Genomic DNA, 16,901 nt, shown 5'->3' with positions numbered 1-16,901 from the left:
TTGTTTTCGGGAAATTCAGCAGCAACCACAATAAAAACTAAGGCACGGGGTAGAATAGTGTCAAGGATGTGGCCAAATCGCACTAATCTTTCATTTAGAGTTATTTTTATATTGGAGTACTATATATAGACTTTTTAATCTAAATATATTTATAGGTTTTTTTTATCATGTACTGTAACTTACTCCGATCTTAAGTTTACTCTGGGATGATGAGATGACGGTTATTAATCCTAAAGGAAATTACAGTAAAATCTATAAAAATACCACTGGTGATACCAAACTGCACTGCTGGTCCAGATCACATTGAGTTATCCAGCACTGCCACCCTGAATCGTCTGACAGAAAGGACCCCAACGGCCTCTACCACAGCAGCACAAACCACACTATCAGCAGAAGTCCCTGAAGGCAGGCAGGTCAGCTCACAGCAGCAATGCAAGGTAACCAATATAGAGGCCATCCAAGAAGAAACACAAGTAGGCGTTTAGGTAGTAGAAAAAAAGAAATGTTCTCAAAACACAGATCTACAGTATAGCAGCACAGCAAGCCTGTAACACAGAGACCACAGAAAGTCCAGTACGCTAGCAGCAACAGACAGCCCCTGCAGATTAACAAGTTCCTTACATTAAAAGCGGCGCAAACGGTCTGCACCTCAGCAGATTAGAAGCCTACAGTGGCAGCCAAGCAGGCAGGCACACAGGAAAACAAAACTCATGCCACAGAAAAAGCAACAATGACAAATTCTAAATCACGAAACAGCAAAATGGAGTCAGCCACTCTGCTGTCGTCCCAAGAGACACGAACAAGATGAGATGCTGTGTTCATCAAACCAACATTCTCAAAGTTAAATCAATAGGCATAGAGATCTCAGAGATCTCAAAACACTGTTGGAATACAGAAGTGAAAAATACATTAAAATAAAATAATAGACTAAGTTCTGCGATAAGTGGCTGCAAGACCAACTCCAGAGACCTTTCACGGGAACCACTTCTCTTCAGGCCTCTTCTATATTAAGTGCATACTATTTCACAGATTACCTTTCATTTAACTCGACTCTTTAAGTCTAAATTGGAAAAGGTATGGCAATGAAACAATGCTAAAACCTGTACTGATTTTTAATATCTTTTGACCTAATATATATCTAACAACCATGCTACTTCCTTGTAAAATAAGATGAAAATCTTCTGCTTCATAATAATAAAGATTATCATAAAACAGTATGGATGTTATTAAAGCCTACGAAATGAAGCCCTTAAGGGAGTCTGTGTGATCCAGTATAGGTAGCTGAAGTGCTAATTACATTTTTGAAACAAATTAATTGAAACCAAAGGGAGTTTCAAGACTGTAAAACACACTGCAGACTTAAGATGCAATTTAACAATGGGTTTCCCTAATATTTGGGCACTCGGTCAAACTCTTGATATGTAAATGTTCCTTATATTCTCTTAATTTCAGGGATGGTGAAGCTGGTAGTATTTCTGAGGTTATAAAAATTACTAAAATCAGCAGCAACAAAATAGGAGACTCCCAAATAACATCACAGCTCTTTAAGGCTTCAAAGCTCAAAGACCCTCCAGCTGTAACCCTGGCAGTTGACTTCATCCTGCTGTAAAAGGCACATAACTACAGTTTGATTTATTGTCCGTTATAAACTGTTATTCAACCTGCTACCTACTGTTGTCAAAAAGCATAATCGAAGCTGATGCTTTCATTTAAAACTATCTCTCTCGGTTCCCAGACAAAAAATGTTGACACCACTTCCTCCCAATGTATTTTATAAAGGAATGCTCTGCATACAGCATATGTACTGTCCAGATCTTGTGTAGTTTCAATATCGTGCGGGTTTAATATCAATGCAGAGTCTAGCCCAGCAGGCAACAGGTGCAAAGCAGGATACAGCATAGATGGGATGCCAGTCGATCACAGCACAGCCCATATCACAGTGTAAAATTAACAGTGAAATTCCCTGAGCACTAAAACCTGATATTGCTAAATAATGTTATGGTTTTGTACTAAATGTTCAGGTATCTCAAATGTTCTGACAAGACAAGCTGACTACGCATTCTGCTCTGAATTATAAAATGAAGTAGGCCTCTTAAAATGCTTTTCAACAGTTTTTTGGGTTTTATGAACTAATAAAACACTACAGCCAAAAGGTAAGCAGCACAAACATTCAATATGTCTGCTGAACATTATCGCATAACATCTGTTATATCTCTTGGCAATAGAAACTGTTACTGGTGTACCTTATCAAATGCACTGGGTTAGGTTTTTCAGCCTGCTGAAGCACCCTTCTACAGATGAAGAGTCTTAATCACTGATAAATACAAATGAATTCAGATTTAAATATAGTTTGCAACAGGTAATGTTGAATATTTTCTTAAGCAGAAAACAATCTGCATCAGAGGAATATCATATTATGTACCATTTTGTAATGTATAGCCTACATTGTGTGGTGTTGTCTGTCGAACTGTGTCTTCTGCTGTACTGTGCATGTCCTTAGAGAACAGCACAGATAAGAATTCCAATGTACATGTACACACTGTATGGTAATAAAATCCTCCACTCTGCTATCACAAGATACAGTATTATTGTATTGCTAGATTTAATTAATACAGTGTAGAATCATATACTGTATACTGTATATAATTGCTTATTCAGTATGTGATGCAATTTGTATCATATTACAGTCAAAATTACAATTTTGTAAGACTTTGTTTCTGTGATCCTTTTGGGATAGGTCATCCTTTTAAATAATAAAATGTTTTCATCTGACCTACTTGGTTAAACAGAGAGATTGAAATGTATTTATTTAAGCATGCATGGCACCACTTTTCAGGGCTTTAATTTGTTGTGGATCTGATGTTTTTAAAGAGGAAGGTTTTCCATTTGCGATCAATAATGCAAATAGGAAAGTGCATCACTACAGGTATTGACCTGAACAAGCTGTAAAGATTCAATTACACAACACTAAAAAGCATTACTGAAAATCCCCACCTCCCCAAGCTTTTTAATATGGATAAAGCCCTGTCTGATCTGCTTTTGATTAGCAAATACTTCCCTTCACACATGCAAAAACCTTCACTCCCCACCCATCTCTTCAAACATCAGCACATCTGAGTAATACACCAATACAGTATATGGCTTTGATATCAATCACTGTCACTTTTTTAGCTGATCTAAACCACTGATTTGAAGCTAAAATCCATCACAATCCAACCTGCAAAGCAAGGACAAAAATATCACTGCGATCATGTTTTGCATTTAAAAGATATTTTTAGAACAAGAAATAAAACAGCGTCTTAAGCAATTAATAAGCATCAAACATCTAAGGGACAAACAGTAGTTGCATGGCTAGTGTAAAACAAAACATCAGAAAAAACTGTTAGCTTCTCTTTATATTTCTCAGAATTACTGATCTCATTTATTATGCGCACACATTTTTTTTTGTTATAATAAGCTATACCACCCACAATCCCCCATCCCAGCAAACAACAGTGTGGTGAAGTAGACAGTGTTGGGTACAGAATGCAAATATTAAGATAACGAATCCTATTTGATCAGGTATTAAAGTGCCATCTGCTAAAGAAAGCAGCCAAATCATAGCCAACCCTTGAATTAGCAGTGTTAAATATATTAAAGCAGGACCCAATTTGGAGTCTCTTTGAAAGGGCGATCATTTTCCTGTTTTGGGAAGACTATAGTAAACCCTCAGTTCAGTAGATTACCAGGGGGGAAGTGGTGATTTTTACTGCCAAATGTCTGTTAAATGATGAATTATGTTTTTCAGCCCCAAAACACAATGTTATACAAGAAAATTATATATGTAACATTTATGCTTTCTCGATCCTTTCAGTTTTTTAACAATTGGAATCTGAACATTCAATGAAAACTAATCATGTAGCTTTTTTATCAAAAATATACAAGCTCTTTATTTTATGTGCTCTTTGATTTTAGAAATATATTGTGTAAAATTCTTTAAATCTTACAACACACAAAAAAACCCATTGTAAGCAACTGACATACTCCTATTAATGAATTTTAAATCTATGAAGTACAGTATTTATTTTTAACTTGTTTCATTATTTGTGCATTTAAGGAGCTTTTTTTACGTATTGTTAGCATTTTAGTGTAGTTTTAAAATGACTTTTTTTTTTCAAGAATTTGCTAAAGCATGCAAAACAAAAACATCACCCATCGTAAGCAATTTGTTATTGTGGAGAAAGTCTGGTATTTCTATTTTTAAAGACAAAACACCACTTAGCAGATAAAGTCCATTAAAATGAAGTCTGTTAAACCAAGGTTTTCCTGTATTATTAAAATGGAAAAAGGGTAGCTCATAGCTGAATGATTGCTGACGTTAACTATAATTTCCATTTACCAGCTTGCAGAATGTCAATTTTAGTAAAATGAACCTTCAAAATTGCAGTCGCTCAGCTTCTCCATGACTTCGAACACATAATTTGTGGAATGCTAAGATATTAAGAGAACAATTTTGAGGCCCTAATAATAAAGAAAACAGAAACCTAAATGTGCCTTACCGAATTTATGCTTATTAGATTTTCACAAATCTTTTATCTTTCATACTATTGTATGCACTCACCATTGCAGGTGCACCTGGTGTTCCTATGAAAGCGGGGTGAGACAAAGCTGATCCTGGCTGTGCTGTACGTCACCAGGGCATGGGAGTCCAGTGAGATCGTCTGCTCACATAGCTTTTCCTGGCACTCTAGGCCCGAGCAGTTTTTGTCCAGGATAGCTGAGATGCGAAGTACATTCTCCAGATGTCTCCTGGAGGTGCTCAGCTTTTGGGTGAGGTAGGCAGCTTTATAAAAACCTCCTCCTAATGTCTGCACTGCAAAAAGCATATCCAGCTGGTTGGTACCAGCAACTGGCTGGATACTGAGGATATGAAGGGTGTCTTGTTTCTGGGAGGCAACCACGTTCCGCAGGGTCCGTTTGAAGTTGCGCATGTGCAGGCCTATGAAGTCCTCCGGAGTGACACTCTCAAAGCGAATGGTGACTGAGTTCTGCAGCATCTCTGGTGTGACCTGTTCCACGTGAACAATCACGTCCACCGCCACGGCAAAACGGCCATCGCTCACCGTCACATTCAGCAAATACTTCCCCGTGTCCAGGCCCCCCAGGGCGATGATCTTTCCATCCTGCTGGTTTATCTTGAACAGGCTCTTCTGCTGGTACCTGTGGCTGAAAGAGAGCACGTCGTAGACGTCCTGATCGGTGGCGTGGATTTTCCCGATGACACCCCCTGGAAACTCATCCTCCATGGTCACAATATAGATCTCCAGGGGAATAGCAACGGGTTTGTGAATGCTCTCCTCAATCACCCGGATGAAGACATAGGATGTAGACGAAAGTCGAGGCTTTCCTGAGTCTTTGGCCTTGAGAAAGAAAAAAAACAAAAAAAAATCTGCTCAATTAAATAACTTTCTTTTTTAAGGCCTGTTGTACACAGAAATCTCAATATGCAGTGACACGATGAAGTGCAAAAATGCCACTAAAACTGAAAAAAGACTGAAACAATGAAAGAAAAGAGAGACCCTTTTACACTTTGTACATTCATCATACTGTTTAAGAATAGCTTGGGGATGTTCACCCACAAGGTGGAGGCTAGAGAGCTCACAACCCAGGAAAACATGATTGTCAATTCTCCCATGATGGAGACAGCAAACTGACATCTAGTGTTGAACTGAGTAAGTGTTATGCAGTCAGATGTGACTCCAGCTACAGAGCCATGACTCTGCTGAGGAGTCACAAAGCATTGTTGTCATTGTTATTATGGAATTGTTTTAGACAACTTCAAGAACTTTTTACTTCGAGCTCTTCTATGTTGTGACATATCACTTCAATCATATCAGCTATCACTAACATCAGACATAGTGAAACGCTCTTTCTAAACTCTCTTGCAATTGTAAAGTTGACATAACTTTATAACTTTACAGCTGCAAAAAGCTTACATTTTCTGTAGATTATTAGCAAAAATACATTAGGACAGCTTGATAACAAAAAAATAGGACCCAAAACATGCTGTATAATGTTAATGTTTCTAAACAAATAGTGACAAAATTATTAAAATCTAAACACAAATCAATATTTTAGAGGGTATTTTGTAAGAACCTCTTACCTGAACACAAATAACGTAGTCAGTTGTCCCCTCCCGTCTGAAAACAATGCCGGACTTCAGTACTCCATTCTGATCAAGTGCAAATTCATTTCCCTCATTTCCAGATACAATGCTGAACTCATAAGGAGGACCATTATGTGAAGAGTCCTTGTCTGTGACTGACAGCTGCAAGATGCTTGTACCAATGGGTTTATTCTCCTGGCAACGTAAAAATCAAGCAAGTTCGTTTACCCATTTCCTAGAGCTCACACTTATGTAACTTTATACAGTATGTGCATGAGAACACTTTTTTGGTACAACAGTAATGGAATTTTCTCTATTACAACATGAAAAAAAAGGAAAAAAAAGCTTTTGCTAAAAATAACCCTTTTGCAGACCAATTTAAAATGGCCCTTAGCAAACAATTTTAGGACTCTTGGATTGTTTCAATCTTTCTCAACGCCTCAGAGGTAAAAATTTTAACATGGGTATTACAAGTGGTCAAGTTTTGATTTTTTAGATCCTTGATCTTTCTCATCAAATGGGCTTTCTATTATTATAGAATATTATTATTATAGAAAAACTTGTTTTTCTCTCACCCCCAATTTCTGAGCACCTGGTCACTTTTTCTTATACAAAATCCATTGCCAGATTCTGGTACTTTATTGCGTATGCATTTTTAAAAGATATCTCAGAATACATGGTTGAACTATGCAATAGCTCTATAGTGTTATTAAGACTAAATCTTATAATTATAAATTAAGGTTATTATTCTTAATTTTTCTTCTGACACACATGATTGAACTCTTAAAAATGCTGCTTTCCTTGGCATACTGAGAAGTTGTGATAAGTGATCTTAATGATTTCTGTTTCTTTGAATATAAAACATACAGTACAGTATCTACTTATCTAAACCCCAAAAATGGACATGGAAATCTAAGACTTCTTTCAACTGTAAATCATTTGTTAAAGACTAACTGTGCTCCCTATTGTTACTGTCTTAGAACCTACAGTAAGTACAGTAACTGTACTGAACAAATTACAGCAGGCTCAAAATTCAGCAGAATTTGAACTGGGATTTGCTGATCTTACTACTTTTGCTGAAATTGTTGGATACAGAATTGAATTTATAATCTTGATTTTAAAAGCACTGCATGGCTTGTCCCACTTGTCTAGTTAAACCCATTTTTCAGTTTATTAGTGATGCATGTCTTTTTTTCTGGTCTCAAGAATACACTTTGAAAAATATTTGAGCATCTGACACTTGTTTTCTTCCACTAATTATTAAAGGCTTAGAATATTAATGTTTTCTACTGAAATAAAATGATATATTTTCACTGTTTTGCCAATTTACCAAGACGGTCAAAATTAAACAAAGAAATGTACGTGAAAATATAGTAAAGCTGATTTAACACACCTTAAATTATATTATTTTAACATTTTTCAGAAAGGTGGAAAACATTAAAATACCATATTATAATGAATAACCATGCATTGAGCATACAGATACTTAGTTAAAAAACAGAAGTATATTTTTACTTTTTCAAGTAAAGTTCCAGACTTCAATGAAAGTTCCAAAGTATTTTTAGCATAGAATGCAGATCACAATATTTTTGCAAAAAAAAGGCCCTAAAGAAATTAATTAATAACCATTGGTTTGCAAGACATCACATTTCAGCATTTTCAATCTGTCTGCAAAACCATATGTATCCCCCTGAGAAGTGACTTTAAGCCATTACAGTAATACCGCAAAAGAGATGTATTAATTTAAATTAACAGCCGTTGAGGCCTAAAAGTAATTGAATAAGCATGATAGCTTTACATAATTATTTTTAGATATTGACAGAATACTATATATCTTTTTTAAGGCAGTAGCTTCATTAACAAATTTCAAGTAGTGTACTGTACTGTAGGTTGTAATGTTTCATATTACTCCAGGTAACAGCAAAAATATTGGCTATTAATTTTAATACTATAGTTGCACAGTTTGCATTCAGTACTTTAAACATTGTGAATGCTCAGAAGATCTGCATTTTAGTTTGGCACAGTTAAAAAAAAAATATATATATCATATATCCCTTGCGACCAAATAGACTCCAGAAGTTAAATGGATTGTTTTATGAAAAGACAGCAGATCAAAACTTGACATATCTATTTCACTTTAAGGGCATCAAAGGGGCCAGATCTATATGTATGTTTAGTTAGCGGAAAACTTATCTACCTGAATGACAGCGGTGTAATTGGAGGGGTTGAAGAGGGGAGGGTTATCGTTCACATCTGAGATGTCAACGTTCACCATTACTGTGGATGACATGGCAGGCGATCCGCTGTCTAGGGCCCGTACTGCCAGAGAATAGCCAGACACCTTCCAGGAAAGGACCAGCCAAATAATTATAAATTGAGAAGAGAGAGAAGAAATTAAGCATCGTTTAATCCTGCAATGCAGCACAGAATTCATTAGTATGGATTTTATTGCTGTCCTCTGTTTATTAGTAGGGGCTTGAAAGTCTATGCAGTCTCCCTGCGAGATTTCTCCTAAGGTTGCTGATGTTGTACTTTTTCAGAGGAATTAAGACGCATCAATCACAGCATCCTTTTCCCCATTAATTCCTCTTGCTGGCCTCGACATGTTTTAGTTCCTTAATTCCCTTTTAAACACTGCATTTTCTACTTCACTACATGATGAGGTATATTTCAAGCATATTAATAATGATCTTTCTGTCTCAGGCTGCAGGGAACATACTTACTGTATACCAGAGCCTGTAGGGTATGGAATTATTACAATTCTGAAACATTCACAGGATATACTACATTGTCCTGAAAATATAAATACAAGTCTGACAGCAGTGTCATTTTTATTAGCAAGCACAAACTTCTCCATAATGTATATTTACATACAGTATAAACAAATACAAAGCTTGAATATACATAATTACAATCCTCCATCTGGTACTTTACTACACTTCGTCTTCACTACTAATACGTTAAGTTTTTACACACTTTTAGAACTAAACAGGAAAGTCACAGAATAAACCTGATGTTCTCAAGCACAGCCTCTGAGAAGACAAAAATATATAGCTGAAAAACTGTAAATTAAAAACTGCAGAACTGCAGGTTTGAGAAAATTAAAAATCAATACCTCAGCTCTATTATTCACAATAAATCAACACTTATGATACAGCCAGATAATGGAAACCAGCAAGCTATTCCTACCGTTTCTCTGTCCAGATGTTTATTGACCTTCATTAGTCCAGTGATTGGATCAATGAAAAACTGATTTTCCCGATCCCCGCTAACAATAGAGTATAAAATCTGCCCATTCACTGGACTGTCCATGTCCTCAGCCATCAACTGCAGAGGTAAAAAAACAGATTAGATTAAAAAAACAGACTTTCAACAAGAATGCTGAAAGCCCTTTCATGTTTAAATACCAAAACATGTATTAAACAACCTGTAAGCCAGCTACATGAACATTTTGGTACAACTTTAATATGCTGCAGGGGTATCTTAACTCTGATCCTCACATTTGGCACATTTGTTGTTAATTATACTCCCACTAATGATTCGGTGACATTTGGGTACGGTATGTCAACATGCATTTCTTCAGGATCTCTGCATTCTGTGATGCAGCAGCTAGAATACCTTGACAACTGATTCCCCAATGCTGGCGTCTTCACTGATAACCGCACTGTAGGTATCCCGGCTAAAGACAGGCGCATTGTCATTTACATCTGTCAAGTTAATGTTGACTGAAGTAACTGCACTCAGAGGAGGGGTTCCACCATCTCTGGCTTCCACTGTGAGGAAGTAATCTTTACACGTCTCATAGTCCAGTTCTTTGGACAAAGAAATGGTGCCTGGATGTAAAAGAAGAAAAGCCAGTAGAACGTGCAGTAATTCACCATGATGATAGTGATTTACAGATATGGCAATTTAATTTTGCAGCTTGGATAAACTTGAAAACAACTACTGTATAAGCACTAAACTCACCTTTCACATTTATTTAGTAGTTTTCATTTACGTGTCATTCACATCATGAGAAAATCAAAATATGACACCAAACCAAATGTTTATCCTTATAGATGCGTGTGTACATTCAAAAACCTTCTTTACTTCTAATCACCCATGTAAATAACACAGAGGACTTTCTCAGTTTATAACCTGCTATTATTCTACAGATTAGCTAGACATAAAACTTGCAATCTCCTTTACCTGTGTGGGAATTGATCTGAAATTTCCCATGTCCATTGCCAGATCTGATGCTGTAATAAATTTCTGCGTTGGTGCCAATATCTTTGCTTGCAGCATATACAGTTAGGACTTCGGTACCCAGAGCCACATCTTCAGGAACTGTAGCCAAATAGTCCCGTCTCTCAAAAACTGGAGGATTGTCATTAATGTCCAGCACTGTAATGGTGACGTTCACCAGGGAAGAGAGCTGCACGCTTTTGCCCTGGTCTGATGCCCTCACAGTGATGTTATACAGACCCTGCTGCTCCCTGTCCAGTGTCTTCTCCAGAACAATGATGCCAGAGGATTTATCAATTGAGAAGAAACCATTTGCAGAATCCACCAGAGAATATACTACCTTCCTGTTGACACCTGGATGGGAGGGATTGAAGGTATATCCAATATTAATTCTTATATTTTCACATCTTCTTGTGTCCTTTTTTCAAGACTATTACACAAGATTCCACCTTTTTCTCTGTGCTTGATGTCTAAAAGATGTGGGGGAACACTTTAATATCTGTGGTAATCATTAATTTAATTAATACCACTTGAATACCTTATTTATTGAAGAAACCAGATTAAAAAAAGAAACATTTGGAATTGCCAATATTATCTTTCTATTATATACAGTACCCAACCTATATGCAACAGCCATTTGCTTAACGACTCCAAAGCAACAGCTCCACGACTAAAACAGAATAAGATACATTGATAAACTCCTCCAACTTGCCCGCTTGCAGGAGAATGTGCTATTTGACATACTACAAGCTCCACAGCAAATGACAGGAGTGTTATAAGGATTGGACGAATGTCACAAAACTCTCACTGACATCACTGCAAGCCTGTAGGCACCCAACAAGTTGAAGGAGTCCCGGCTGAGAAGAAACAAATGTCTAATACCATCCTCACCCAGACAATACTTTACCAATTATGTGTTTCTACATGAGGAATCCTAGGTCACAGCCAGCTAGTTGCAGGACTAATTTCTATCATATTTTATAACAGATATAAATGTCTAATTTTCCTTAGCTGAGGAGAATGACTAAACCAAAGTGCCTCACAATTACAGGAAAGCAGACAGATAAGACCAGTGGGTAACTGGTAAGAATATCAGTCTACAACAGGGGATGGATTAACTTCAAAATGTTGTGACTTCATCCGTATTGTGTAATTTGCCTATTCATACTTTTATAACTTCAAACAGGTAATCCGTTGTTAAAAATCAATTTGAAAAGGGAAATTGCAGAACAGTTGTAGCTGTAATAAAACAGCTGACTGTGAAGGACTATAGTACAGGTGCCAAAGGGACAGTAATACAGAGCATGATTTGGCAGGGTTTCAGTCCATCTCGATATAACAACCCAATAGACATTAAGCTTTATTTAATTGCTTTCACAAATTCTCAAGTGTCCAAACCATTTGTTCTTGAACCATCCTCTGTTAAGTGGTATTTGGCTCACATTCACACTTCCTTTACATCCAAAAAACATTTCTTATAGTTCATTAGTTTATCAGCATATTGATTAGAACAACACTTGTAATAACCTAGGGCATTCAAGTGCTCATAAACTGAAGGCATTAAGACAAGGCATGTAATATTTATAAGTTCCATTTATAAAATGCTAAAGACATTATACCTTGAAGTTATGTAGTAGTTTAGTTGATCCAGATGACATTTTTAAATGAGAAATCAAACATGTAGGGACTGGAAACGCAATGCCTTGAGGATCTACAGTACAAAGAGTGGCCTGATTTTCTTTCAAATTTACTTGCAGAGTTTATGTATTCAATGCCAGCTTTGCAAATCAGAGGCTTTGTCTACATTAGTTAAGCACAACAGAATATTGTTTTGTGCTCATCTTCAATTCTTTTTAATTGGCTTTTTCATAAAACAAACAACTGCCTTTGACAGAAAAGTATGTAAGTTATAACTAAGGCGTGTCTTTGTCTTTGCTACATATAGGCAAAAAGCAGGAACACTATAACAACTTCCTCTGCCCCATTATCCTTTCAAAAGCATTTCATATCCTGTGATTGATTATTCTGTAAATTAATTATTGGGACCTACTGTATAAAGAACAAAAAAGGACTGCCAATTTCAGGCGAGCCACTATTTGTAAAAAGTGGGCTGTATAACAATTTCAAGATAAAAATATTAGATATATGAGAATTTAAAAGGAGAATTCAACTAGTGGATTAGAAATGGGTTCCTTGGAACACAGAAGTTTCTATTTCATCTAAATTGCTATGATTGGGAACATGATGATTCTGAATCTCGGTCTAAATAAAAACAGAAGAAAAACAGTCCATAGTGACTCACCTACGTCTGGATCATTGGCTTGAAGTCTAGTTAACAGAGCTTTAGTTGCAGTATTCTCATAAACGCTGGCCGTGTAGCGCTTGGCTGAAAACACAGGAGGGTTGTCGTTCACATCTTCAATCGTTAAGAAGATGTCAGACTTGCAGTAACGCCCCCCTCCATCTGTGGCTCGGGCTGTCATTTTATACACTGGTGTCTTCTCTCGATCCACAGGAGACATGGTTTTCAGCTCACCTGGAAAACAGTTAAGTCAATGCGCCTGCCTACTGCTGCTACTCTACTATCCCCGGAGGAAGCACAGCTCTACTGTACATACAGCACAGGCAAGTCATTTCTAAATATTGAGAAGTGCAGTAATGGGAAAGTAATGAGAAAAATATCTGCACTGCAGGTGCCATGATTTCTAGTTGGTTTGTGCTAAGACTGCATCAAAGGCCACCAGCAGTGCATAAGATACAAGCCATTTGACCCTTTTCTACATTCAATCCGCCTCTTTTGGTTTTAGACAGAATAACATAACGAATGCCCCTGACAACCTAGGAGAGAGGCCACATCGGATGTGGAGGAGGGGGAAGGCACATCTTCAGTTCTCAGTCTCTGTGGTTCAATTCCAAAAGAATGTAGAAGAACTCTCATAAGAGACTGCAAGAATGGCTCATTGCTGAAGGGCTACTTTGTCTGTTGCTGTAATGAGTATAATGTGCTGCCTATCCTTGTGAAATCAGGGGATGGTTCGTTGTCTGCATCCCACACCTCTTCAGGAATACATCAAAAACAAAATCATTCACTGCATGCACCTACGCAATGTTTTCCCCTGGAGGAAGTAAACCTACCAGATTACAATTCTACTATTTTATTTATCAGTGCAATAGGACATATAATAGATGGGAATATTTTATCACTTACAATAAAATAATAAAAATAGCTCTACACTATTATTGTTTTATATTACTGTAGAGCTTCTTGATGATAAATGCATATTGAGCTTCATTACTTCTTTTATTTTTAAAAGAAATTTAAGCATGCTATACACGTTATATACAAAGCATCCAGCATACTCAATTTAAGACTATACAGCTTTAGCAATTAAAAACGTATCCTGAAATTATTCCCTCATACTGCATTTTATAACTATGAATTATACAAGATGTGCATGCCATCTAAGAAGTGCATATTATATATACTGCATATTGAATTTCTCAGTTGTGAGCAAAATGCTTGGAATGTGTAAGAAACCAAGGATTTTTAAATTAACATCCCCAAACTACAGTAATCAACATATCTAGATCTAACATAAACAGCCTCCTCAAAACTATTTCTTAAATGTAGTGTAACCAAAGATATCTTCATACCAGTTTCTGCATCTAAAAAGAAGTCTTCAGCTCCAGTCCCATGTAAGGAGTACTGGATTTCAGCATTGGAGCCAATATCTGCATCCGTAGCTCCGATCTTCAGGACGACTTTATTTGGGGGTATATCTTCAGGAAATGATCTGGTATATAGCACCTATTAATAATAAATGTAACACATTAATACCAAATGTAAAGCACAAAATGTCAAAATTGAAAAACAAAACTAGATGGTAGAAAATGAAAATAATATATAAAATATATGAAAATAGAAAGAATACAGCACTCACTGCCCCCAGCAGAAATTACACACCCACAAAAGAATTCCCTTTCTAAATCTTCAATGGCAATAAAGACAGCAGAAGTGACATTGTTCATGGGAACAGGAAATGTAACAATCATCTTAGGCTTTAGTATGTTACAAAGTGCTGACCTGGTCACAAACAGGGCTGTTGTCATTGGCATCTATCACCGTGACTTCCACCACTGCCCTTGTTACAAACAGCCCGTCAGTAGCCGTGATATTAAGAAGGTACATGTCTTGCTCTTCACGATCCAGTGATCTCTTAACATACAACTTCCATTCTGATTGTATCAGTCCTAGGGCAAATGTTCCCCGTGGGTTCCCTCCTGAAAGGAAATTAATACACGATTGAAAAAAGCCTGAAGACTTTACTAATTGTTTCAGCTTTAAATACAGCATGTTTCTCAGCATACAGCATGTTCATCATCTACCTGCAAAAATGAAGAAAAACTCTATATTTTTCATTTGTTGTGCCCAGGCATGAATTTACACAGCAGGCCTTAAAAAAGAATGAGGTAATATTAGTTTTTTGGTGTACTGCTTTGTATTTTTATATGAGCATGTGGCTCTTGATTAAAATCCATCTTTATGGATTCACTTTCAGGTACTACATACAGATGGAAATGACTATAAAGAAGAACAGATTTACTTTTCATGTGAATCAAGAGAATCTGCTGTATCACATACTGTATCACAGGTTGCCAAAATGCAAGATGCTGACAATTTTGTAAACTCAATTTTACTCATATTGCTGATGTACAGTAGGGCATAATTTAATATTGTAACATAACAGATATTGCTTTTCCTATCTGATTCTGGTACGTGAGCATTTCTGTCTTCTGCACAAAATTTGATTACCAAGATTAATTCAAGGAACGTTTTAAGTTTTTAGTTTAAGAAAATGAAAAATAAATGTGGTCACGTTAAAATTTTGATGCAATGTAGTCACAGGATGATTTAAAATACAAAATGCAATAACTTTATGACCTCAATTCATCCTACATTTCATGAGTCTGACATTAACAGGATATTAGGATAAATAATTATAATTAGAGTTTTATTTGGACATAATATTTGAATTAACAGCTGAGCCATTAATTAAGGTCAAGCACATAACGAACTCGGTGCTTCTCAAGTGATTTGTTACATACAATGAAATGGTTTTGACTAGTATTATTCCACAATAATTAGTCAAGGCCATTATTTATGCTGCATGTGCTAATGACACTGCAGTCTCCAGCTGTACTTGCTGAGCGCTGAGATTCTCCCTGCCTGAGAGAATGAACTGAGCTGACGTGTTGACAGGAAGCACAAGGCATGACCTCCAGTGTGGTTTTGATTACTGCTGCTGGATCTGTAGCTCTTGTTAATAAAGTTCTGTTTGTAATGATCCCATTTCCCTCAACACATAACGCCTCCTTCACAGAACACTGCCTGGTGAATGTAATTTTAATTCTTACACCCAAAACATTTACTGATCAGTAAAATGTTTCTCAGCAAAAAAAAAAGATGATTTTAGGCAGAAAAGTGCTTTTACCCAACACACAGTTTTAGCAGTGCATTCTCTGAAAACATAAAGGACAAACCCTGCTACCTACTCTGGGTCTCCCTAGCTAGACTGACACAATAATTGCATTCAATGTTACATAAATACTCCAGAGAAAGTTTGTCAGTCCTTTCACTTTAGCTTAAAGCCTTTGATTTCTGTCTGGAAAAAAAAAATCCATCAGAATGCACCACACTGCTGTGGACAACTGACGTAAGCATTAAGGCTGCACAACATAGTCTGCAATGCACGGACAAAAACATACACTTTCAGCCACCTGATCACAGTTGAAGAGAGGAGTAGGTGAGTTCCTATTTCAAGTTGCCGAACATTATAAAGAAACAATTTGCAAATAATAAAGCAACAACAATAAGAGTTTTGTGGTATTAATTATGGAAGATGCCCTAAGTGTTGATAGAGCACACAAATCTGTGCTGCACTTTTATGCAAAGGACTATTTCAGACCAATCATAAATAGGTGAAACAAAATATGGAATACTATCATTTGCTTTATGATTTCTACAAAAAATAACTAGTAGAAATAAAATGGCAACATATATTTTTATTATATTTGCAGTGCTCTCTTCGACACACTGAAACAATTTAATAGGTTTGGGGGCTGCATGGACCTAAAACTATATTTCCTTGCTATGTCTCCTTAGGTGCTACAGTTCACTCTGAACTTCATTACTAAGAGAATTTAATTATACTTGGGATTATTTCAGTGAGAGATTATTGTGATTTTGGGTTGTACTAACACCAAGAGACTGTCGAGTAGGTGTGTTTGGGCCTGAAAAGAAAACTGACATGTCTCACAAAGACATTAGTATTAAGTGTTCTTAAACAGTGGTTATTCAGAGATAAGCACTGTAATTAACCAAGGATTTATTGCTCTGAAAGCTCCTGGAAAGGAAAAACAAAGAGGCAACCCGGAAAAGTCCATGGTTACCCAGGACACTGACATGGAAACCAGCAATATTGCTTTTCCACACCATTAAACGGCTTGGCGGGTAACCAATGTAATAGTGAAA

At 36.6% G+C, this 16,901-nt stretch overlaps 1 protein-coding gene across 1 annotated transcript in view; it reads right to left on the bottom strand.

The window, feature by feature from the left end:
• Positions 1-16,901, bottom strand: part of LOC148830470 (protocadherin Fat 3-like) — a 58,277-nt gene that overhangs the window by 23,621 nt on the left and 17,755 nt on the right. Inside the window, exons 6-14 of the mRNA XM_088919885.1 lie at positions 14,454-14,650; positions 14,024-14,177; positions 12,672-12,905; positions 10,334-10,723; positions 9,764-9,978; positions 9,335-9,472; positions 8,343-8,486; positions 6,143-6,340; positions 4,601-5,399 (exon numbers count right to left, since the gene is read on the bottom strand). Of these exons, the coding sequence (XP_088776011.1) occupies positions 4,601-5,399; positions 6,143-6,340; positions 8,343-8,486; positions 9,335-9,472; positions 9,764-9,978; positions 10,334-10,723; positions 12,672-12,905; positions 14,024-14,177; positions 14,454-14,650 (2,469 nt within the window). The remainder of the gene's footprint in view (positions 1-4,600; positions 5,400-6,142; positions 6,341-8,342; positions 8,487-9,334; positions 9,473-9,763; positions 9,979-10,333; positions 10,724-12,671; positions 12,906-14,023; positions 14,178-14,453; positions 14,651-16,901) is intronic.

The sequence above is a fragment of the Atractosteus spatula genome, chromosome 7 (assembly GCF_055471065.1).
Source record: "Atractosteus spatula isolate fAtrSpa1 chromosome 7, fAtrSpa1.hap1, whole genome shotgun sequence".
Lineage (NCBI taxonomy): Eukaryota > Metazoa > Chordata > Actinopteri > Semionotiformes > Lepisosteidae > Atractosteus > Atractosteus spatula.
This window is presented reverse-complemented; position numbering and strand designations above follow the sequence as displayed.